A 26,592-nucleotide genomic window follows, 5' to 3' on the forward strand; every position below is an offset into this window, starting at 1 on the left:
AAAAAAAAAAAAAAAAAATATATATATATATATATATATATATTAATTACTTTTTAAAACATTTTACTGACCCCAGTAAACTTTTCTTATTTGTAACCTAGATTATGATTTGTAAGGCAATCGTAAACTATAAGGTGAATTCTTCATTACTTTTCTTTAGAAAAAGTCCAAAAAGGAAATAATAATAATAATTATTATTATTATCATAAATTGGTTTTGTATCTCTACTTAATGTTTAGTTGTAGGGCTGAGTCTTGGCCAGATGGGGGAGCTGTGTTCATTTCATGATGATTTTATTCTGCCATCTCTCTCTCCCTCTGTCTCTCATCTGTGCATTCAACACCATCCCAATTCCAAATGATGCGTTAAAACAGGTCTTATTATCAGACCAAACAGGAGACTAGTTACGGAAGGCAGCACAGCTACTTTTTGGGGGCTTTATCAGCAGAGACGATTCACAAACATTCATTCACAGGTGAGAGTTTCTTCAGAAACAGCGGCCTGAGGTGATTCTGAAGCGGGAATCCAAATGGGAAATGTTTAAGGTCAAGTAATTCACATTGTTGCACGTATCTGCGACTCCGCTGCTCTCAGTCCTCACACGTCTGTGTGTAAAGATGGTTGGACGTTCAACAGACGTGACTTCATGTTTCTCGGCCCCAGACCAGGAATGCCGGCATTAAATCTTAGTTTGACATGGAGACGCCATGGCCGAGGGCAAATCTCAGCCGCTTACTTGGGTTTGTCCTTAAACACTTACTGTAGGGCCATACTGACGAAGCCTAAGCAGAAAACACAGTAGCTGGTCATCAATTGTTGGACTATTAAAGATGTGCAGTACCTCCGTGCAGTCTGCTGAACACAGATATTAATTGCATATTTGGGTGCGAGTGTTTTATTCTGTGAAATTCGACATAAATACCATCTGCCGGCATGCAGAAAAGCAGATGGTAAAATCAGGTGCGGACATACTGCGGTAAAACACTGCATCACCTCAGTGTGAGAGTGGATAGAGAGGACGAAGCAAACACGCTCCTTAAACCCAGTCTAAATGAACACTGTAATGCATCAAATGCCGTGGAAATGGCCTTTGTGAGTAATTCTGGATCATGATAAATGATTTAAATTACAATGAGCGCCTTTACATGCAAATCAATACTGTGTTAACTAAAAAAATAAGCTCTTTATGAAAACAAGTATTTGAAAATACCATGTGCCAAGTATTAAAATTCTATATTAAATCCAGTTTTGGGAAACATGATCTGTTGTTTTTCTCCATTATGCAGATGTTAGAGAAAGTGTTAATGGTTCGCTGTATGACGTATAAATAACGTACCATTTTGAGAACATTCTATTAATGTTACTTGAAGAACGTTGAGAAAACATTGATAGAACGTTCCCTGTTACCTGTAAGTTCCCTACGTTTTTTTTTTTTTATTAAATGTAAATAATTCATACTAGTATACTACCAAAACAAACATTTGTTTAGCAAATCGTGAAGGGTGTTTTTTGGATATGTACCATAGTAAAATCATGGTGCTCTTTGACGTATCTTGATGTACATGCTTATGTCAGGCACCAATGGTCAGAAATTCACACTCCGTAAATGTCAAATTCTATCTATATAAGCTATATAAGCTCTGTTCAACAGCTCTTATCACAGTATCATCTCACTACTGGTCAAAATATGAAGTTGTTTTGAACATTGATAATAATAATAAATGTGTCTTGAGCAGCAAATCAGCATATTCGAATGATTTCTGAAGATCATGTGACACTGAAGACGAGTAATGATGCTGAAAATTCAACTTTGATCACAGAGATAAATTACATTTTAACATATATTCACATAGAAAACAGATATTTGAAATTGTAATAATATTTCACATTATTGCTGTTTTACTGTATTTTTGATCAAATAAATGCAGCCTTGGTGAGTATGCGGAGTCTTCTTTCAAAAACATAAAATCTTACCAACCCCAATCTTTTGGATGGTAATATACAGTATATAACCATATAACTGAATGTCTTTCTTGACAGTAGTCGCAGATACACCATTTTGGTCACTACGTTGACAGATGTGATAATGAGTTTTTACAGTGTCGTCCTGCTCTCAGGAAAAGAGACCCTGTTTTTAGATTGTCCACCTTTATTAAAGCGGGCTCATTCAGAGGTCCAGATGAAGAACTGCTGCTCCGGCTGATCTAGATCTCTCTCTCTCTCTCTCTCTCTGTGTGTGTGTGGTTGTGTTTGATTTAGAGCAGCTCAAACGCTGTCACGCAAGGCCAAATGAAGCCACAGGTGATCCGAGCTGCGATCGATCCGCACACGGATGTGAAAACCAGATTAACTGATGCTTTGACCGAGGGGCAGCTGTGTTGATGAAAGAACGAGAGGACCGGGAAAGCACTTTTCATGCTTTTTCTACTTGAGGTGGAGGAAAGGAGCGTTTGTTGTGTTTTGGACAGATCTTTTCGAGCACCAGTGCTGAACCACAGTTTTTGTGTGTTTAGAGTCAAGATGGAAATAACCCCTTTCTGGCCTTTAGCAATTCCTTTTGTATTTGTAAGCAACCACTAACTAACTAACTACAATTATTATTATTTTACATAAAAGTAATAGATCTTGGTTCATTTCAATTCTGATATAACAAAATATAAATCTTGTTGTTCAGTGAGTGATTCAAACATTCATTCGATAACCATTCTGAGTGATTCAGTGAAGTGAGTCATTTTAGGCTTTGCAATTTATTTGTGAGTCATTTTGATCGATTGATTAAAAGAATTGGATCGTATGATTCATTCATTCATGGATATGACTACACTGGTTGAGTTGTATGTTTCTTTATGAGTACAACCAATAGAAAGGTGTGTTGTCTATTTATTGTCTTTCATGTTTGATCCAGGCTGCAAACCACAACTTAAAACTACAAAATTGCAATATTTGTTTTGCTGTGGAGCTGTAGATTCAGTGGTAAAGGACACTGATGGAGGTCCCGTGTTGTTCTGGAGAATAGTTTAAGAACCATTAATGGATTGTCATCATTTTTTTATACAACAAGCATCAGCTTTTGATTCTTGATTGCTGTGAGAATGTGTGGGATTTAGTTTGTTTCTGTATCCGCTCTACACTACCGTCTCCTTAGACTCAAGTAATAGAAAGTCTGCTCTCAATATATGACTGGGGACCTCGTGACCCGTCGACTCTGACCTACAACTGTGGGTTCATTTCACTCAGCACTGCACCATCAGACCGAGCGCCGCGGATCACACCCACATTCCCAGAGATAAAATGAACAGTGATGGTGGACTGTTCCACTGCCCTTCCTCCAAAATAAAGAAACGTGACACTGTTTTTGAGGAGGAAATATGGAGACCTAACATTATCAGCTGCTCATCTACACCCAAAACCACAGCAGAATGACCACAATGACGTTATATATGAGTATTACATAGCTGTTTTCTAAAATAGTAAAATACAACCCTGTAGTCAAGAGGAATTTTGTGAACTTCAGAAGACATTTTGGACATTTATTTGAACAATTCAGATATGTGTGTGTTTCTATTCAGGTTCAGGTCCATGAAAATCAATGGACATGCAGATGGACTCCAGTTGAAGCGCTGCCCGTTAATTTAACTCTGATTCAAGAAATGTACACACTTTTGGATGGATTTTATTTGATCTGTGTGGGAGCAGCATCAAAAGCGCCGCTTAGTGTCATTTGTCTCGAGACCTCGCAGCCATTACATCACATTGAATAACACTGCGGCGTCATTTTTCATTGAGCCAATAGTGCGATTATGTATTCAACCCCGGGCTTCAACAGTCTGAGGGCATTGAAGATGAATAACCTCTTAGTAATTAACTGCAGCATCCGTAAGACCATGTGTTATGTGTCCCGTCACACGAGCGCTGCAATCATCTAATTAAAAGCTCAGGCGTAAATCAAGCGTTAAACATAGTGCCGTCACCTTTAAACTCGCAGCATCCGCCAAGACCAAAGCTCTTTTTGAGGCCTTCTTGTTTGGACTTTTTATTGAAGCAAAAGGCATTGAATAAATTCCTAAAACTGCCAGTTTGGAGCATCTGCCCTTGGCTATCATAATGTACACATCATTGCTCTGACGGCAATGTGCTCTTCCTGTGCAACCTTCATTAACTGCAGAATGAGACTAAAATGTGTCCTTCAATTAGAAGAGTATCGCCCCGAGTTATACGGTTTCAGTGAACAGTAAACAATGAAAACTCATATTTAGACATCTGCACTCCTGCATTTCGTAACTTTGAATGTTGAGTTATATTGCAGGACGAGAGGTTAAATGAATGGGCCGTGAAAAATACAAGCTGACATGCTGTTAATTATCAGTGAAAAATGATCGTCCTTAAGTTTGTAAAAAGCACGGTAATGCAGTAATAAAATACACACTTTTGAAATTATCAGTTTTATTTTTGAATTTTTTTAGCGCTGTCAAACGATTAATGGCAATTAATCGCATCCAAAATAAAAGCTTTTGTTTACATAATATATGTGTGTATACTGTGTATATTTATTATGTATATATAACTACAAACACATACATGTATATATTTATGAAAAATATGTTTATATGTTAAATATATGTATATATAATATAAATTAGCAGAATATAAATACATACATGTAAATACACTTACAGCAATTAGCAGTGTGTCAGATGCTGTTGACTGATTTTGTTTTGAAAAGTATTTTTTTGGACATAGCTAAGTTGTAAAATAGTTTTTAGACAGCTGTTGGGTGGATGCTGAGAGGTTTTGGGTAGTTTAGTTGTTGATTGGTTGTTAATAAGGTCTTCTGAATGTTTGTTATGGTGTTTGGTTGCTAGGGTGTTGCTAAGGTGTAAATTAGTTTCTAGGTAGCTGCTAAAAGCTTTTGTATTTTAGTTGGTGTGAGGTGGTTAATTAGGTCTTCTGAGTGGTTTGCTAGGGTGTTGCTAGGCAACTGTTGGGAAGTTCTGGGTGGTTGCTAGGTTGTTGCTAAGATGCTCTGGCTGGTTGTTAGGCATTTGCTAGGTGGTTTCTAAGGTGTTGCTAAGGACTTTATATATTTTTTGTGTTAAGAAATAAAGCGCAGAATTCTCCATTCAAACTCTATTTACAGTAGTCTCATTGCTGTCAAGATGAAAAAGATGTGTTATTAAAGGAATCTCATTGGTGACTGTTCTTCTCCCTGAGGTATTTTAACTACCTGTTTGTCCTCGTAGTATCAAATTTTTTAGATAGCATGGTTATCTGCTGTGCATTTGTCATGCTCTTTTCTCCTTGTTTCTAGCTCTCCAGCTTCCAGTAATCTCTCCCTGATCTCAAGACACATTGCAAACAGAGCAGATAAGAGGAGAACTTCTTTTTGTGCACTTTTTCTTTGACAGCCTCTCTGAAGAAGGCCACACATATTGTCTATGTTCAGCATACAATGCTGGAATACTACTTACATACACACTGCAGCTAAATTCGGTTGCCAATTCACCTTTTATTGCTTAATCCTGTTCTGTACACACAGTTTGTTTATGGGAATGAAAACCACATTCTACAACCAAACTGACTTTTGAAAAATGCAGTGTTGCCAGATCTTAGTAGAAAAAAAACACCAATAAGAACAAGCCCACTAAAAGGGGTTATTTTAATACAATTCTTAACCCCACCCCAGACCTCACTCATTTTCAAAGCCTGGCTACAGCCATAGTTATTGACTACTGATCGAGAATATGATTATCGGCTGATACTGATCTGCGGTTGATCGATCGTAGCATCCTTACAAATGCAATATCTTGGAAATAAGTTGAATACCAAAATATTGCGGCCTTCCTATACTCCATAAACTGTATAGCTTACCTCAAAGATGCTTAATAAGTGTCACTTATAATAAGTGGACATGGCAACCCTACAAGAGTATTCTCTTCGAATCACAAAAGCTCTGTTGACGATGGTTTATTTAAAATTGCTGAATATAACCAGTCAGGGTTTGGTCAAAAATAGCAGATTTCAAAGAAAAAAAAATATTATAGTAGAGGGATATTGATCATGTGACTTCCTCAGGTTGCATGTGCAAAGCATATACCAATCATCTTGGAAATACATACAGGTTTTTTTTTTTCAGTTTTGTTTAACTTTTGGCAGATAATGATTCAAAATAGTGTGTTTAATGCATAGAGACTTTAAATGCAGTGCATAGTATATGTACTGCATACTCGTGAAATTCTGGAGTATGTTAGTATGCTACTATAAACCGTCGTAGTCGCCCTTGAGAAGCTCTGAGTTCGGTCAAGGCACAGACACCTCGTTGTTTGATTCATTAACTTCGGGACTTCTCTCGAACTAGCCCACTGGAAAATTACATTCAGTATCAGTGGACAAATCCAGAATGCTAATTCATTTGCTTCACCCTGTGTGAGGAAGAGTTGTACTCCATTCTGTGATATTCGATTAACTCTTGTCTTCTGTTCAATTGACTTGACTTTCTTATGTTCAGGGTCCCAGAGATCCTGATGTTGCACATGTAAAAATAGTAATAGTACTTTTGAAATTAACTTCTTTTTAATCACTTTTTTATTTATTTGTTTTGTTTTTATATGAAACCAGTACACAGATGTAATTGAAGAGTATACTATTTCCATAGTAAAGTAGTCATGAAAAAGTATTAAATTTAGTACTAATATTTGCTAATTATTATTGCATCTATTTACTTTTAATAAATTCAAAATTCAATAAAAATAAGAACACACACACAGTTTATTTACATATTTTAATATGACTTTATTTTTAATTCATAATTTGTTGAGACATTAAAGATATTTAAATATTAGTATTGTAATATTGTACCAAATATGTGTTATATGTATTTGCGAACTATATTGCAGCATTTTTTATAGCTAAAAGAACATAAACTATTTTTATTTTATTTTAAATCCTTTATTATTTAATTAGATTTTATTTACATATTGTACAGATATTTAAATAATAAGATTGTACTAAATATATAGTTTTTGCAAACAATTATTGCAGCATTTTTTTTTATTTATAGTGTATTTGTATTTTTAGATTTTATGTATTTAAATTTTTTTTTTATTAATTTAATTTTTTCATTTTAATTTGTGTATATTCATTTTTTTTTAGATATTCTGTTATTTCTTTATTGTAGACAATATTAAAATAAAATTAAGATATTAGGGTAAAATCAAATTAAATCCTCAAGCCAAGGAAAAATACTCTACCACAGCCACACTGCGATGAATACATTTGCATGTACCAATTCTGCAATCTTACTCCTACAATCTGTTACACTCTACGGGATTTCAGTTTTGTTATCTTCAATATTTAATGTGCCTTTCATTGTTGAAAGAAAAAAATGGCTCAAGAGATGTTCTCATCCATATGCATGTTGTGATAAGACGGATAGACATCACTGCCAAAATATCCCGTGTCCCTGCTGATTGTTCCACGTCAATCATTGGCCATCGGAATAACACACAGCGAAGAAAAGCTCCTGCATCGGTTCCCTGGTGGCTTGGACCAAAGGAAGAGCATCAGATAACCTTAAATTGGGATGATGCCATACTGTTTCCCGAAACCAGGCATTTTTCTCATTCTTTCTCTTGCTCATTTTTCCTCCCTGTTTTTGTCATTCCTCTCCGAGTCCGAGGTTCTATCTGATGCCCAAGTAATTTAACTGAAGTAGATAAAGTGGAGTAGAGCAATCCACTGTTATTCTTGTTTGAGACGCTGTCCTCTCAGACCAGCTCTATAAATTGGATCAAAAAGAATGCAGATGCATAGAGACCGGCAGCTCTATGATCCAATGAGACGGAGGAAATAATTTCGGACACTAGCCGGAGATCCGGAGATCTTGTGCGGTACTGATGTTTGGTGTGGCATAACAAACGAATCACATCGACCTTTGCTGAACTTTTTTGACCTCTGATCATCCCTCTTGGTTACAAAATATCGCTTAGACTAGTTTTACCCAGCTCTATAATGGTCTTAACTGGTTTTGCCACAAGCTGAAAGTTGATTATTTAAACAGATAGGATGGTTTTAATTAATCATTTATTGAGACATATTACAAAAATCTAAATTGAATAATAATATTAATAATAATTATTATTATTATTTTTATTTTTGGGAAATTATTAATGCAGCAATTTTTATTACCTAAAGTAGTACAGTTAAAATAACATGATAGTTAAATAATTCAAATATTTGATATGATAATGTTATATTTTTGTTTTTATAAGTATTTTAGTATTTAGTTTTGTATTATTTATACACTATTATATGTGACCCTGGACAATCAAAACTCATAAGGGTCAATTTTTCGAAATCGAGATTTATACATCATCTGAAATCTGAATAAATACGCTTTCCATTGATGTATGGTTTGTTAGGTTTGGACAATATGTGGCCGAGATACAACTATTTGAAAATGTTGTAAAATGGTGCAAAAAAATCTAAATATTGAGAAAATCATCTTTAAAGTTGTCCAAATGAAGTTCTTAGCAATGCATATTACTAATCAAACATTAAGTTTTAATATATTTACAGTAGGACATTTACAAAATATCTTCACGGAACATGATCTTTACATAATATCCTAATGATTTTTGGCATAAAAGAAAAATCTATAATTTTGACCCACACAATGTATTGTTGGCTATTGCTACAAATATCCCCCAGCGACTTAACACTGCTTTTGTGCTGCAGGGACACATATTGTGTTCTTTTAAATGTGATTTTGTTTATATTTTCAGTTTTCATTTTAATTTAATGTTCTTTTTTCCATTTTTATTATTCTGTTTTTTTATATATATATTTGTGTAACTTTAATGTATTTATTTATTAATTTATTAATTTATTCAGTTTTAGTAATTTTACTACTTTAGCTTATTTTATTTCTGTTGGTTGCCAAGTTTAATTATTTTTTTATATTTATATATATATATATATACTTTAATAAATATTTAAAAATATATATTTAAAAATGTTATATGAAATGTTTTATAATAATAATTTTACAATTAATTTAATGCAACAACAACGCTATATAATTTTTATGTATTTATTTTCATTTTATATATATATATATGTATACACACACACACACACACACACACACACACAAACCATCAAAAACTGGTTACGTTGCCCATGCAAAACTCATAGTTGCTACAGTGTTGTGGGTGGTTACTAGGGTGTTTTATGGTTGCTAGGGTGTTCTGTGCGGTTGCAAATCCAGATATAGCACAGGTCCCTCCTTAAATGAAGTCTAACATATTTTTAGCTTGTTTTATTGCCTGCTGGTCCACAATTGTAAGTCTGATTGCTTAGAAAAGTAATAACAAATTTCATTTTCCACCTTATTTTCTGTCTCACACTGGTAGCTGCAGTCCTCAGAGGAAACTTGCGGATGCTAGTTGGACTAGGAACTGTCTGGGTTTACTGTGGATTCCCAGTTTCATTGACAGTCTGGCGCTGCTGCAGGTCTGAAAGCCTGAAGGGGTCAGAGACTGAGTGTCCTCTTCCAGAGAGACGGGCCACCGCTGAGGGACCCTCAGATGATATTAAAGCATCTTAAATGAAGACAAGACAGCCCTTGAATCATATCAGAGATTGAACACGAGTGCCCAAGGCCAACTGTGGCTGCATGAGTGAATGAGACCGTACAGAAGTAAACAGAAAACTATTTTAGATTGATTTTATGACATGAAACATAAGAACACAACCTGCACCAAAGCCGTCTTGGGTTACATGAACCGTACGGAAATATTTCAGATAGTTTCATGTCATAATTGGGACTGATCATTAAGTTAATTAATGTTTAGCTCTATTGACTGCATTTTAGACAGAAATTAGACAAGATCCAAATACTATAAATACTATACTGTTTAATATGTTGTATAAATACCAAATACTAAAACTGTTCAAAAGTTCAGATTCTTTTGCAAGAAATGAATAAATTTATTCTGCAAGGATGCTTTAAATTGATCAAAAGTGGCAGTAAATACATAGTTACAAAAAAAAAAATCTGTTTTGAATAAATGCAGTTTTGAAAAAAACTTTCTATTTATCAAAGAATCCTGAAAAATAAAATGTATCAAAGCAACACAACTGTTTTTAACATTGATAAAATAAATAAATACAAATGTTTCTTGAGCATCAGCATGATTTCTGAAGGATCATGTGACACTGAAGACTGGAGTAGTGATGCTGAAAATTAAACTTTACATTACAGAAATTAATTCTATTTTACAATATATCCAAATGGAAACCACTTATTTTAAGTTGTAATAATATTTCAAAATATTACTGTTTTTACTGCATTTTTAATCAAATAAATGCAGCCATGGTTAGCATAAAGTCTTTTTGAAGGATCATGTAACACTGAAGACTGGATTAATGATGCTGAGAATTCAGCTTTAAGAATAAATTGCATTTTAAAATATATTCAAATAGAACAGTTATTTTTATTTGTAATAATATTTCACAATAATCTTGTTTTTGCTGTATTTCTGAGTAAATAAATGCAGCCTTGGTGAGTATAAAAGAGCAATATTCAAAAGTTTCAAAAGCAGAATTGAAGGTGCAAAAATGTGAAAGAAAAAAGCAGAATTTTTTTTTTCTTTCTATCTTTTTTGCTTAGGAAAGAAAGAAAGAAAAAGGATCATGGATGATTGTACATTTATTTTGTGGTAATCAACATTGTACCACTGATGTCAGATGAAAAATCGTTCGCCAGGCAAGAATCAAATACGATCCTCTGTGCCTAATGATGCCATGAAGATGTTTATCCGTGTCCGAAAAATCTCCCAGCTTGTCATTTTGAATAAACATTGTTGTGTCACAAATTCAATGCATAAGTAAGTAGTAAGTACATTCCTGCCGAGCCACTCGGCGACTGGTGGCTGCTAATGAAGCGCACTTGTGTGAGAGTGTTTCCGTGGTAACGGAAGCACTCTTCCGTGATTGTCCACGTGAAAATGACTCCGTCGAGATGCCATGTGGAAACATAAATACAGACAGCAGACAGGGCGAACCAGGCAGTCGAGCCCGAGACCACTGGACTATAAAATTGACTTGGAGTCAATACGTGGAGTGCAATTCTGGGAGCAGGGAAAGATGTATGATTGGGGCATAAAATCAAAACGGAGAATGGCGGTGAACTCGCGTACATAACGGCGAATCATGAGGGGCCGAGCGATAGAGTCCGGATGTGATGTCTCTTATATCTGCTTGATAGCAGTTCACTACGCGGCAGCTTTCCAGGAGAGAGCTCATGTGGCGTGACAATTTTATTTGAGCTCAATCCGTAGATAGCTTCCTTTAAAACACAACGCCAGTCAAAATCCACTCACCCTCGAAACCCGAAACACTCATTACTCACAGCGTGAGTCTCACGCACGCTCAAACAGTAGGCGTTCCTTCACCGCAGGACACGTTTGGTACCTGGTAGATTGTCTGTCGTTCCTGTAAACCAGTATTGTGATGATTGGCACTCGTAAGTCACCTTTTACCCTTGCACGCGCCATGGAGGGTCTCGTTTGCTCGTCAGTTTGCCGCTTCTGTTGGAAAAGCTGGAGAAGAGATCGGGGAAGTTCACATCCCGCCAGGCCTAAAGCAAGCAGTCGTTTAGTGTCTGTTCAGAAAGACAGGAAACAGAACGAGGGTCAGCGAAAGCAGAATGAGAAAACATTTCTGACAGTGCAAGTTGAGGGTCAGAAAAACAACACAAATGACAAAGATAGGAAGAAACGGAGCACAGAGAAGCACAATCACTTCTGTTGCTTTCTGTCAGATGAGTGTTATTGGAGGTGTCGAGCTGTTTGTTTGCTTCTCAGAACAAAACAACAGTATTTGTTTGCTCTAGTTGATATGTATCTGGTGTTTGGGGATTGTGTTATAATGGCGCTTTTCCACTGCGTGGTACAACTCGGCTCGGCACGGCTCAGTACGACTCAGTACGGCTCGGTTTGCGTTTCCTCTGCAGTTTAGTACCACTTTAGAATGGGCGGGATTATTCCCATGTCGTTAGTTGCGCCGCCTATGCTGCCCCAACTCCTGAAAAACGTTCTCATTCCGTGTCGCCCCATCAAGCTCTCGCTGGATCTGCTCATCAGCTATCAACGAGAGGAACGTTTGTACTTCCTCAACAGACAATGAAACGAAAAGTTGCGTTCGATCCTTCGCTGGCTGTGCTGATTTAAATCTAGCGGGTCTGTTGTGTCTCGTGCCGCAAGTTCAATGATGCAGGCAGTGACGATTCTCTCCGGCCAATCAGTGATCAGCAGAGTTTACACGTCACGTTTTGGTAACGGTACGATTCGCTTGGAACCTCAACCGAGGTGGTACTGAAAAAAGTACCAGGTACCAGGTACTGTACCCAGTGGAAAACCCCACAAAAGTGAACCGTACTGAACCGTACCGTGCCGTATCATGCAGTGGAAAAGCGCCATTAGTGTTAAGTGTCTGCTAAGGAAAGTGTCACTATTACTTCTGCTCGGTTCGGGAATTGAACAAAGTATGAATCAGCACATAATTAATTTTATTTATAACAATAAATACACATAGATTAACAGTTTTGTTTAGGTGTATCGTTCTGAAAGAATCAGTGCTTTGGAACAAATTGGATTAGTGGATGACTCATTGCTTTGAATGTCAAGTTTTTTTTTACTGTACAAAACATCAATGTAGTACAATTACAAACAGAAACATAACAAAAGAAAAAAAATACAAGAATATGCACAGATACAGTTGTGTTACCAGTGTACTCACTGATTTTCTCTTTTACGCTTGTTTTGTTCGTGAATGAATCACTAATTTGAACAAATCATTTGAGTGAGTGATTCATTCATTGATTTTCATATATAGATATGTTCCTGAATGAATTAATTCGGGTTTTTTGAGATAATGTAATTTATTATTATTTATTTTTTTCATATATGATTGTTTTTGGCTTGAATGAACCACTCTTTTGAACAAATTTTTTGATTCGTTGTTTTGTCATATGGATTAATTCCTGAACGAATCAGTGCTTTTGAAGAGATCTTTAAGCGAATGACTCATTGATTTTCTCATAAAGATTTGTTACTGAATGAATCAGTATTTTCGTTTGAGCGAATTACTTTTTTGATTTTCTCATATACTCTTGTTTGTTTCTGATCGAATAACTGTTGAAGTCTTTTAAGTGAGTGATTCATTGATTTTCTCATATTTGTTCCTGAATGAGTTAATCAGTGTTTTATACACTTGTGTTGTTCCTGAATGAATGAGTGACTCATTGATTTTCTCATGTAGACCGTCACTTGATTCTTTCCAGAATGAATCCGTCATTGTTTTTGAATGAATGGTTTGAGTGAATGACTCAATGCTTCACTCATAAAGATGGTCACTTGTCGCCACCTATTGGCATAACAATGAAACCTGCAGAAAGAATGACTGAAAAATCCACCATCACAAAGCAATTTGATTTTAACCAGTTTTATAATGGCATAGCCATGGTTTATGTGCTCTCCAAATCCATTTTTTATTCATATTTGTCTCTTGTTGATTTAATTTAGAACCTTGCATATTGCTATTTTAATAAAGCACAATGTACTATAGCTCTGTTCTAGATAATAAGAAGTTATTTATGTGGATACATGTGGTTATAGTAGTGTAGACTCAATTTCAAGACTTTTTGAAAGTGAATGAATCAAGTCACAGATTCATTCTTCTTTTGTGCAGAGTCGCCAATACAAATTATGAAGGCTAGAACTTGGAGCCTAAATATTCTGGGCTTAGTAATGAAAAAGCAGCTTTCATATCATGATGGAGACGTTTTATAATTTTACCCAGTCAAAGCTCTTAAGAGGGTTATTAATCTACATGCTTTTTCACCACAGCTTGGGGTTTTTGATGGCTGTGTTGTGCTGCTATATTTCAGCTTCATGTAATTGTACTGGGAAATGGCCATGGAGACGGCGCTGATAGCTCAACATTAATAAAAATAGTTTTTCCTGAGCTGAACGGCCACGTATCAGCAGAGAAATCAGATAATATCAGTGTCTTTGTATTCTCGCAAGTAAACGCTAAGACCCAGTGATTTGTGGGGGATCAACTGCTTGTAAACTGCAATATGCTGTTACTAAGAAAATAAGTACACACTTCTATTGCATTACTTCTAAGCATGCTCAGGACCTCAGAGGATTGGTTTTCTTTTATAAAACAGAAGTTAGAAGTGGGCGTTATCACCAGAATAATGGACTTAATTTTATATCACAGTTGCAATGAATTGCATGATGTTTTTAATAGTTTATTTTAATTATTAGGTATATTAATAACTTTTAATTAAGTATACTGTTTATATTTGGCTGGAAATCGGAAGTAGTTTATACTGTTTATGTTCTCTTATTCAACTCCTTGGAAGTGAACAAACAAAAAAAATATTTAATAAATGATAAGTCTTACATTCATGGTGAAATTAATTTTATATCACAGTTACAATATATTGCATGATAAACAACTATTTAATTATATATTTGTAATAATTTTTTTAAGTATTTTGGATTTTTAATTTTGCTAAAAACTCTTTTTTATATTTTTTATGCTTTTCATTTTCATGCATTTTAAATAAAACTTTAGTAAATAAAAAAAAATATATATATAAAAAAAATAATTAATGAATGATAAGTCTCAAATACATAGTGGAACTAAATTTATATCACAGTTACATTATATTGCATTCTAAAGAAGTATTTGCATAATTTATTTGAATAAGTATTTTTTGTTTATATTTTTCCTCAAAATAAAAAAATACTGTTTATATTCATTTTTCATTTCAAAATAAACAAATACATTAATTAATAAATGTTTAAAAATATAAAACATATATAAAAATGTAAAATAAATGTTTAAAAATATATATAAAATATATATATATATAATAATAAACTGATAATAATTAATTTAAATTCTGACCGGATGAGATACATTTGAAGTCATGGTAAAATAGCTGTAAATTGAAATTCATTAATTGAAAATAAATTAGGATAATTGTTGTCTTTAACATGCTAACAAATTAGTCCTTAATTTTTGCGTTACACTGCATTTGTTCCACTGTTCTCACTTGTAAATATTGTAAAGCAGTCATAATAGATATTATATATTGTTAGGAAAGACGTTTATTTTTATTGTTGACCTCAATACAAAATCCTCTCTTCAGCTCTGTCTGTGATTGTGTTGTGGTTCTCGCAGCAGGTAACGATGTTGAAGCAGCAGCTGAGGAGTCGTTGCCTTTAGTTGCTGGAGTAAAGAGCCAAGTAAGGATTATACACAATAGATGTTGACCTTTTCAAAAACACAGAATGCCCAGAAAGCCTTGCTTCCCTGGATGCCCGCGGCTGTTGGCTAATGCCACACTTTGCCCCTGGCACAGATGGATGGGCGTTTATGGCTCGGGGGGTTTCATTGATTGGAACGCAGGAGCTGCCGTTTAACGGACGACTGCATGACTTTTGTTCAGATCGCGCTCTAATTGTACTGCAAAAACATGAACTTTTTTTTTTCTTCTCAAAAACAACCAAAAATTATTAAAGCAAGATCAGTTATGAAGAAAAATTGCATAAAACTTTAGATAAATCAATCTTAAAGTAGATTTTTCTTGTTGTTTTTGCTATTTTAAGCATAAATTAAAGTTAGCGAAGATTTCACATAAAATAAGACAAAAATAATTGCAATAAATAAATGCAAAGAAAAATAAACTTAATTCAAGATACTTCTGAAGAAACTTTTTTTCTTTCTTTCTTTTTGCATAAATTCATGTAAATTTGATATATAAAAAGCAAGTGTTATTTGTAATGCAAAGTGCAGTGCTCCAAAGAGTCGCTGTAATTATGTATTTAATCATCATATTCATGTTTGTTTGGATGTTGGCATTGAGCTCCGGGGTGGCAGTCATGCTCCATGACGGAGGCAACACGTTTTGCAGCATTTGTGTGCCGCATGCGACGTCTGTCTTCCAAACTCCCCGTCCCATTTCCTTTCACAGCAATTGCATTCAATCTCAGCCGTTATTTCTTTTAATTAACACCGCTGTCTCGTTGAATTTACGCCGAAGAACACGGATACATTTAGATGGTTGTATTTCCTGAGGAGACCCGGGGGGCTCTCGAAACGTTACAGACGAGGAGAGATGATAAGGAAACAGCTGCTGGAGTCATTCGCTTGATTTCTCTCTCAATTCTGCAATCACACCAAAACGGGCACAAATAATTTTTCCTTCATCTTCATTCTCACCAATCACTGTCTGATGTGATTCTGAGTGCTTATGAGCAGAGTTAGTGGTTCACAGGTGGTTTGTTGGGCGTATTAGTCCTGTTGGCCTACGAAGTGGACAGATTTCCTTCATGTGTTGGCGTATTGCTTATTGAAGTTTAGACGTAATGATTTTTGTTTTTGAAATGAGTTGGTTTTAGCTGAACCAAGATTTGCTAGTTGCTTATGCTAGTCGGCATCAGGTGTTGTTATGGAGAGAGACATTAGATCATTTCTACAAAGTTAGAAGAAAAACTGTAAATTGATAAAAAAAAAAACACCTTACATTTGTAATTACTTAAAATTAAATAATAACAATAATAATACCACCATCATCACATCTCTATTTATTTATTTATTCGTTTATTTGATCTTTTCTGAGTTTTAGTTTAAAACTTGGAAGAAAAAGACTCTAAATTGTGACATTTTTCAGTAACTTTAATGCATTTTAAATAGTAACATTAATACATTTTAAATAGTAACATTAATACATTTAACATTTTAATAATAATTTTATTTTATTTTGTTTTTAATTTTAGAGTTGGAACTTGAAAGGCTCTAAATTGTAACTTTAATACATTTTAAATGTTAACACTAATAAATGTAACATTAATACATTTAACATTTAAACAAATAAATAAATACATGTATTTAATTTTATTTGAGCTTTTTAGAGTTTTAGTTTTAGACTTGGAAGAAAAATATATTTTTCATTAACTCATTTTCATTGTCAATTTTAAATGCTAAAATTTATTTAAATGCTAAATTATTTTAAATATTAATTAATTAATAATAATTATAATAATAATATGTATTATTATTATTTAAATTTGTATTATTTTATTTTATTTTAATTTTTATGCTTTTTAGAGTGCACTATCATGACCTGAAAGCTAAAAGACTATAGTATACGTAACTAACCTTTATTTTGATCGGCTAACCTCTGTATGCTGGCATAGATGGGTTATTCATCAGGAACAATTAATTAAAAAATCATAAAAAAATACTGGTTTTGGACAATCAGTTTTTTTTTCAGTTTAGTTTCTCATAAATGTAAACTCATATTTCGAGTTTAAGGTTCAAGAGAAGAAACCTCTGTTTTTACTCTGAACATTATGGTTTTATAACTGATTGTCAGATATGGAATATATAGAGTAGTGATTGTATATTTATATTTCATAAATTACAAATTCTATACTGAAATTGTGTTGATATAAAAAGGTGAATGGTGAATGATTTGAGTATTGCAGAGACATTATGTTTCCACAAATGAAAAACCATTTCCCTTCATTTGGACACAATTGCCTCTCAATTCTCTTGTACCTTTGAGTCATTATGATAACTACCACAATTTCAGTAAAAAAACAAAAACCCACAGATCATTATTCAGTGCGTGAATCAGAAGGACAGCAGTGAAAATGAAATCTACAAACCATAGGAAAGTTGTTAGGGATGAAATAAAATTGATGCATCAATTATAAAAACGTTACAAAATGATTGCATCCAATTATCGGGCAGTGAAAGCTACGTTAGAGCACCCAGACCCAGTGGAGAAAAGCTCAGCATGAATAAGGAGGAGGCGAGTCACAATGGAGTGAAGCTTCCCCGGTTGACCTTATTTCAAGATCCACACAACACTGTCTTGTATCGTAGGGAGGCAGTTGTATAAAATAATATTTGAAAGCACATCTGGAGTGTCCAAAATGTATAATAGTGGCACAGCTGTGAAAGGAAAAGTGGCTGCAAATGGAGCGGAGTTTCCTGCTAATGCGGCAGCTTTCTGCGAGGCCTCCACCTGAATCGCAGCGCTGATTGAACTCTTATACAATTCTGCAATTATAGAATTTCTGTGTGGATCTCCCACCACTGCTGGCCTCTTGTGTGATACACTATTAAAGGACTAAGCCATTGCAGTGATTTTACCATGTCTGAGGGGATATGTCTAGCAGAACATGAAGCACATGATTACCATTTGATTGTGGCCAAATCAGTGTAACACACGCTTTGTCATGGCAACCATCTAAAACATCTTAGCATTGTGATGACTTTTTTTAAACAACCATATTAATAAAAAGAATGTATCGGTTACGTACGTAACCCTCGTTCCCTGATGGAGGGAATGGAGACGTTATGTCGTGACGACATAGGGGGTTTACTTGAGAGCCTCAATCCGCTCTGACTTTCAGAGGAAACGCCAATGAAATTCGGCTTGTGGATTTTGCATACCTGAGCCACTCCCTGTACATACGGGTATAAATAGGCGACAGGTGCATCCATTCTTCAGGTTTTACGCTGAGGAGCCGTGAACGTGTCCCTGGCAACCAGCGATGGTTTGAGGTTGTTTCATGGGGACATAACGTCTCCGTTTCCTCCATCAGGAAACGAGGGTTACATATGTAACCAAGAATTTCCCTATCTGTCAGTCACTACGAGTTATGTAATGACAACATAGGTGGTCCATGGAAAGCGCCACAACCAGAACCCTGTCACAACCCTGTAACGCTGCAAATGTTGACAAGCAGCCACGATACTACACGAAGGTTGTATCCTTCCCAACGCCCCAGCACAAATTTGCATTCCTTGGCGCCCAAAGGGGCCAAAAAGGCGAGTACATCGCTGCTGGAGATAGTCATGCCGCTGTTCCTGAAAAGAGTTGTTACCTGTAGCAGAAGAACCGCTTCTCAATATTATTAACTCGTCGTTGTCTTTAGGTCACGTCCCAAAAACATTCAAGCTGGCGGTCATTAAGCCTCTTATTAAGAAACCACAACTAGATCCTAGTGAACTGGCTAATTACAGACCCATCTCAAATCTTCCTTTTATGTCTAAAATTTTAGAAAAAGTTGTGTCTGCTCAATTGTGCTCCTGCCTGCAAAAAAATGATCTCTATGAAGAATTTCAGTCAGGTTTCAGGCCCCACCATAGCACAGAAACTGCACTTGTTAAAATTACAAATGACTTGCTTCTTGCGTCAGACCAAGGCTGTATCTCATTGCTAGTTTTACCACAAAAAAATATTTTCTTAAGAGAAGGGATTTCGAACCTTCGTGAAAGGTGCTTCACTTCCTTTCCTGGTTGTTGTTACAGCTTGGCAGTAACGAGAAGGGCGCTACGGAGTCCACATCCTGCCCATAGGGCTCTAGGCAGTTGATGTGCCAAAGCAGTCGAAGGCCCTGTCCAGAGCCCCAAGGCTGCCTGCCCGTTGCATGTAGTGCCCCAGCCTGTCCTGGAGGCATCCATCGTGACAACGACATGCTGAGACACTTGTTCTAAGGGCACCCCGGCCCGTAGAAATGCAAGGTCTGTCCAGGGGCTGAAAAGGCGGGTAGTCACACGAAATGTGCCACGATGGGCACAGGTGCACCGCAACCGCTCTCTCCATGTCAACATACCCCCTAGCCGCCCCGCGAGATCGCAGCGATGCCATGCTTATGCGTTCACAGTAAACGCATGAGTTATCCACGAATGCAGCTTCAGCGTGTTGGATGCCCAGACACTGAAGGCAACGATCGTGCCCGTCGACAGAGGACAAGTAACGACCACAACCAAGAAGACAGTAGTTTAAAAAGACGCGCACCGTCTGTGATGAGAAAATGCTCTTTTAGTTGAAGCACCCAGAGGAATCGCTGAATAAACAGAATCAAATATGTTTATTGTTATTATTATTATTGTATTTTGATATTATAATTAGAAAAAAAACTATAATTAATAGTGATAATATTAATTATTATTTTATCATAATAATAATAATAATACACGTTGTTGTTATTATTATTATTATTGGAAGTAATTAATAATCATTATTATAAGAATAATTGTTATAATTGTTTTGTAGACTGCTTATGTTTGCCAATAAACTCTATTAGTTATTATTATTATTATTATTATTGTTTATAGCAATTATTAGATAATAAATACAATTTGAAGAATCATTGTCACAATCATAGTAATTTTGAACAAGTAACAATATATTTTTCAACAAATAATTTATATTTTTGTATGTTTTCCAATCAACTTTGATTTAGATTTCCACACACACACACACACACACACACACACACACACACATATACTTCTATTTGTGGTTTACAGGGACTCTCCATAGGCGTAATGGTTTTTATACTGTACAAACTGTATTTTCTATTGCCCTACACCAACCCTACACCTCACAGGAAACTGCTGGCAATTTTTGAATTTCATAAAACACCGTTTTGATGTTTTTTAAGCCTTTTGTTTTACGGGGACACAGGAAGTGTCCTCATAAACCATGTTTACGTTGTAGTACCCATGTCATTATACACATTTGTGTCCTCATAAACCATATATACCTGTACACACACACACACACACATATATATATATATATATGTATTCAAAATGCTGTAAATCAGATGAATATTTGAATCAATATAAAAGTTATTTTTCATATTGAAACTGTTGAAAATACACAACATAGTAAGTTGATCAATACTAATCTTATATACAGGCACTGGACTAAAAATACATTCAATCAGTCATCGCTCCCAAATATAATTCAACAGGTCATCTTGTTAATGCTATAAATTACAACAATAAAATAAAATTTCATCATGAACATACATGAACAATATCACATTAAACCACAGAAATTCCAAAACGACATTTCCCTTACATTCAACCTTCAAAAGTGCATTCATCTTTGCCATGTTCCATTCATTTAGTTGACTAGTGCTATACGCTGTAAAAACACTTACACTGACAAGCAACGCAATATCGCATTCATAAACGAATGTGACTCATCTGCGATTATGAACATATACATGAACATTATAGCAGTGATCTATGGCTCTGTGTATTAAATGCCGCTCCATCTGAAAGCACGTGATGGAGATTTACTATTTACAGAACCGGCTTTACTGGCGAGATACACATGAAAATCACATGCGATTTATCGTGCAGCCATAAGTTTGTTTGTTGATCACAAAGTACAAAATAGATGAGGAAAACTAGGATGCCAGGTGTATTCAAAGCACCGCCATTACTGTCTACAGTGCGTGGAATGGTGCGCTGTGATTGGTTGAGTGGATATATCGCGGTTTGGAAAGAAAGGGAGAAAATGGATATTTGTGTGTGTATATATATATATATATATATATATAATTAATGTGAGCTATGAGATTTACATCTATTGGCTATTTTAATTCATGCAGGGCTATGTTTTTATGAGTGCAGTTATTGTTTTCCAAAACTCTACGATGTCTGTCTTGGCCATATGAGCGTATAGCTTGTGTTTTATTTGAGGCAAATTAAGTGGTTTTGATTGTGATATGCCTCTTTTGTCAGCCACAGTTACATTTCTCATTATGCGGATCGTTTGGTGGGTGGTTTGTCAAGCAGTAAAATGCGTAATGAGCCGCTGTGTGCCGCTGCAGTGTAAATTTGTAAAATTGTATGATTGATGTCTTTAAAAAGACAATCCTGCTCGTATGTATGCACACCCACACTATCCCATCATTCATAGGCCGTGAATAAAAACACTTTCTTTAAATTATCAATATCTGGCACTGAAGGATCCGCACACACCAAAAGAGCGATTGAAGAGCGTCGTGATTGAGCGAGTTTGCTGGAAGAAGCTCAGAATGCTGTCTGTCAGTCCTTACCAGATAAATGCTATCTCTGATCTATTTTCTCTTTTGCAAAACCGAGTGTTTTCACAGTCAGCAGATGGCATGTGCATGTATGGAGGAGCGTCGTGCATGTTAGTAGTTTTTTATCAGTCGACACCTATAAAAAAACGCAGCTCTGTGTTTCCTGACGGCGTGTTGCCCTGCGAGAGTCTTCCGTGAGCGTGTTATGAAATATTAGTGAAGTGTCTGCAGAGCGGCCCGTGGCACAGTGAAAGATGGTTTTTAAATGGAGCGAATGAGTGCGGAGTGTGTTGTTTTGAGAGCACATGCAGGCGTCCTGGCAGATTTTTTTTGAAGTGCGCTTAGCAGCATGTTTGTGAGTGACCTGCATGTTGATGATTCGGTATTAATCAAGTCAGACAGAGCCGACTGTTAAACGAGGGTCTTAAAAGCATTAGACTGCATCAAAGGGAGAAATATCATAACTGGTCCAGTTAGGAAATTCCTTGATCTGCACAGCAAAACAGTTTGATAGCACTTCATTGCAACTAACAAACAAGTACCATGGTAGGGCCAAATTAAATCCATTTTATTCTTTCCCAAATTCCTTTTTTTTCTGTTTTATTTTTTTTCTGGATTCCATTATTTATTTATTTATTTATTTTTCCTAGACTCTGTTTTAATGGTTGAATTAAATTGTATTCATCAAAAGCATGCCTAATTAATTGAAATCATAAAACTTTTTACTTATCAACATTTCAAATTCAGTTTTATTTGTTTTGTTAAATATTAATAATCAAAAGCATCTCAAATGAGTTGATTATATATATATATATATATATATATATATATATAAATGCAGAAATGCTATGTTGTGTATTTATATTTTTCTGATAAATATATTCTGGTAAATAATTTTTCTGGTAAATATCCATTTTAAAATAATATTTTAATAATAATGTTATTATTAGTAGTAGTAGTACTATCATTACATTAAGCAATATTTTTGTCACAGTTACTTTAGGTTAAACCAAACTTTTATTTTGGCGGGTTGCTGTGAAAACCGTCTCTGTTACGTATGTAACCCTCGTTCCCTGAAGGAGGGAACGGTGAAGTCACGTCGTGAACGACGAATTGGGCACGCCTCGTAGAGGGTGCTTTTGCCGAAGTGATGGTATCTACCACCGCCTACCGATCACCCCGGACCTCGCGTCCAGATCTGTGGAACCTCCACATGTGGTCCCTAGACAGGACGCGGGGTGCCAGATGGTGCCCTGTCTTTGAGAAAGTAGATATTTCCTCAGAGGAATGCGCCAGGGAGGGGCTGTCATGAGGAGCATCAGTTCTGGGAACCAGGTCCGGTTGGGCCAGTGTCTGTGCAAGTAGGCTCACTGGGGGAAATGCATACTTGCGTAGGCAATGGAACGTGACTGAAGAGGCAAACAGGTCTACCTGCCGTGAAATCTCGTCAGCTGCATGATTGATCAGGCCCGGAATGTAAATGGCACGAAATAACCTCAGATGCTGCTGACTCCATAGGAGGAGATGGCGGGCGAGTTGCAACATACGACGGGAGCGTAGACCACCCGCACCGGTCACAGAGTGTACGGACCAGTATGTGCTTGCCTCGTAGCGGCGTTTTGAAGCGGCCCAGTGCAAGACGTACTGTAAGCAACTCGAGGCAATTTATGTGCCAATGCAGATGGGGGTCCATCCACAACCCTGAAGCTGCATGTCCGTTGTACGGGGCACCCCAGCCTGTGGGTCCGACCACGGGCTGAAAGCTTGGCGACAGGCCGAAGTGACTGTCACTCGGTGCGTGCCGCGTTGTCACGCCCATCTCGGGACTCGGCCATGAAGCCAGTGCTGAAGTCGTCTCATATGAAGCAGTCCAAGCGGCGTTACTGCGGCTGCGGATGTCATATGCCCCAGGAGCCTCTGAAATTGTCCTGTCCTTGAGAGAATTCAAGCAGTTCAGCACCGACCAAACACGTTCCTCTGTGAGGCGTGCTGTCAGGTTGACCGAGTCCAACTCCATACCAAGAAAAGAGATCCTCTGCACTGGAGAGAGGTTGCTCTTTTCCCAGTTGACCCGAAGTCCCAACTGGCTGAGGTGACTGAGCACCATGTCCCTGTGCTCGCACAACTGGTCCAGCGACTGAGCCAGTCGTCGAGATAGTTGAGAATGCAAACGCCATGTTCTCTCATGGGAACAAGGGTGTCTGCACCTTCCATCACTAATTTTAAGCTGATGATGAGCTGTTTTTATATCTTTATGAAGACGGTGGTTTTTCAAAGTAAAGATTGAGAAGTCAGTATTTCGTTTGAGTTGTTTTATTCCAGTCCTGAATTTTTCCATTCAAACCCCTTAAATCAATTTGTCTCCAAGCCTCAAGAGCACAAAACCCACAGTGAGACTTAACGCTGTATTTCTGGAGCATTTGCATTCCACTGAAGTGCGCGTCTTTCTCTTGAGCGCCGCCGCGGGTTCGAGCCGTATTCAGATGAGTGTGTGGAAAGTGACGCCGCTGAGCAAGGGAACACACACCTCTGACACCTTCAGCTGGAATCAAAGCAGCAGCGAGACGCTCAGCACTTTCGTCTCACATCAGCCCACTCAGACACACGGCGAGGTGAAACTACATGCTCGTGTGCGATGCGAGGATGAGACTTGAGGCTTAGCGTGACATGAGATGCATGTTTTTATTTGTGTCCTTTATTTCCTGACTCTCTTACAAAACAGGTACTAACAGGTTTTATGGTACTTTGATATTGGCTACTGTATTAAATGATATCATATTCATAAACAGTAGCATTTAGATGGTACTCCAAGGAATTTGTATTTTTCAAAGAATATCATAGTATTACCATAGAACATTTTTATTGGTGCTCTCAGATTTCAATTAAATTATAATTAAATATGTAAATAAAATGTGTTAGTTAACAATGTTCATATTACATCACTATGATATTGTAAGTATTATATTAGCAAAAAAAAATAAAAAATAATTATTATTAAATGTAATATGATACATATATATGTGTATATATATATATATATATATATATATATATATATCATGTATCATGTATGTTTTTATTATATATTTATAATGATTAAAATAACAATAACAATAATAGTAGTAGTTATACATTTAGCAACAGTATGATAATAACAATTTGTAGTAGTAGTAGTAGTAACATAACAAATAAATATCAAATTATTATTATTATTATCGATGTGATATTTTCTTTGTTATAAGTTATTAAATGTAATATCACACAATAATAATGATAATAATAAATTGTATAGTTTGTTAGTTTATGCTAATAAATGTAATATAATAAATGTTATTTCATATTCTTAATTTGAAATGACATGCCATAATTGTCATTTATAATCTAAATAATAATAATCAGAATTTACACTACAACTAAAAATGTCCACTTTATAGGCTTTATTTAAAAAGCCCAGTCCCAGTTTCATAGGATTCGTGAAGAGTTGTTGTTTATTGCCTGTAAATAAAGTCGATTACCTTAGCCCACTGCTCATTTTCCTACTCATTCAGATATATTTCCCTCACTGTTTGAAGACTTTACTTTTTACGTGTCCTTCTCAAGGTGAGTCTCAACAGGACGGGCTGATTTTACCATTGGTGTAAAACGAATTCACCCATAAAGAATTGTAATATTTCTTGTCATTTGTCAGTAGCGCTTTCTCTGCACTAGTGCGTCTTATCTGTGGCCCATCACAGCACACATCCATTCTGCCCCACATAAACCCCAATCTGTCTCTCAGCCTGGAGTCCTATCGCTTTTTAGTGTGGCTTGAGTTATTCGTCCCATTTCAGGCCCTTGTGGGTTTTTCAGGGATTCTTTATGCCTCTTTCTTTGTTGTGTTGATAAATGTAGTCGGTTCATGTAAGGCCTTCCTCATCATGCCAACAACAAAGCTTCAATCGCCCTTGCGCTGAAAAATTGGAAAAGAATCCTAAGAAACGACACCCACTCACCACGAACAACCGTCTCTTATTCTTCACCCTTTTTTGTCTTTACAGCTACACTCTCCGAGTGGTTGGCAACGGCATTAAAGCCCAGGCTGAAAACCCAGAAGTCAAAGTGAAGGAGGCCGACCCGGTGATCAGTCAAGTCATTGATAAACTGAAGCACATCAATCAGGTGAGCCAGGCCAGAAAAACGCAGTCAAATGAAACAATGTAACAAGCTCATTGATGTCCCACGCACTGCTGTTTCATAAGTTGCTGTGTTTGCATGCCAGCAGATCAGAGCAGATCTCATTAGCTCCGCTCATGCGTGTATGAAACTGTGCGTTGTGTGTTTAAAACGTGTTAGCATGGTTGTAGTAATGTGATAGAGACATTTTTTGCTGTTGAGAATGTCTCAAGGTTCTAAGAGTCTTGGAAATATTTTAAAATTGTGGTTTCCAGAACTACAGTCATGGACACATCATCATAAAATTATGTGTGTGTGTGTGTGTATATATACATAGCTAAGAAATACATTACATAATTAATAATTTAATACATTTAAATTAATTTAAAATGATTTAATAGGCAGGCAACCATATCACCCTGTAGCCCAAGACTGGTTGCCCACTGAAGCTAAGCAGGGCTGAGCCTGGTCAGTACCTGGATGGGAGACCTCCTGG

The 26,592-nt window shown here is 36.2% G+C and overlaps 1 protein-coding gene across 1 annotated transcript in view; it reads left to right on the top strand.

Annotated features, from left to right (window-relative positions):
- Window positions 1-26,592, top strand: part of LOC107560792 (glypican-5-like) — a 157,828-nt gene that overhangs the window by 42,300 nt on the left and 88,936 nt on the right. Inside the window, exon 6 of the mRNA XM_016245060.1 lies at window positions 25,982-26,102. Coding sequence (XP_016100546.1) covers window positions 25,982-26,102 — 121 coding nt within the window. The remainder of the gene's footprint in view (window positions 1-25,981; window positions 26,103-26,592) is intronic.

Source organism: Sinocyclocheilus grahami, unplaced genomic scaffold, assembly GCF_001515645.1.
Source record: "Sinocyclocheilus grahami isolate Dianchi unplaced genomic scaffold, SAMN03320097.WGS_v1.1 scaffold743.1, whole genome shotgun sequence".
NCBI classification, from domain to species: Eukaryota; Metazoa; Chordata; class Actinopteri; order Cypriniformes; family Cyprinidae; genus Sinocyclocheilus; species Sinocyclocheilus grahami.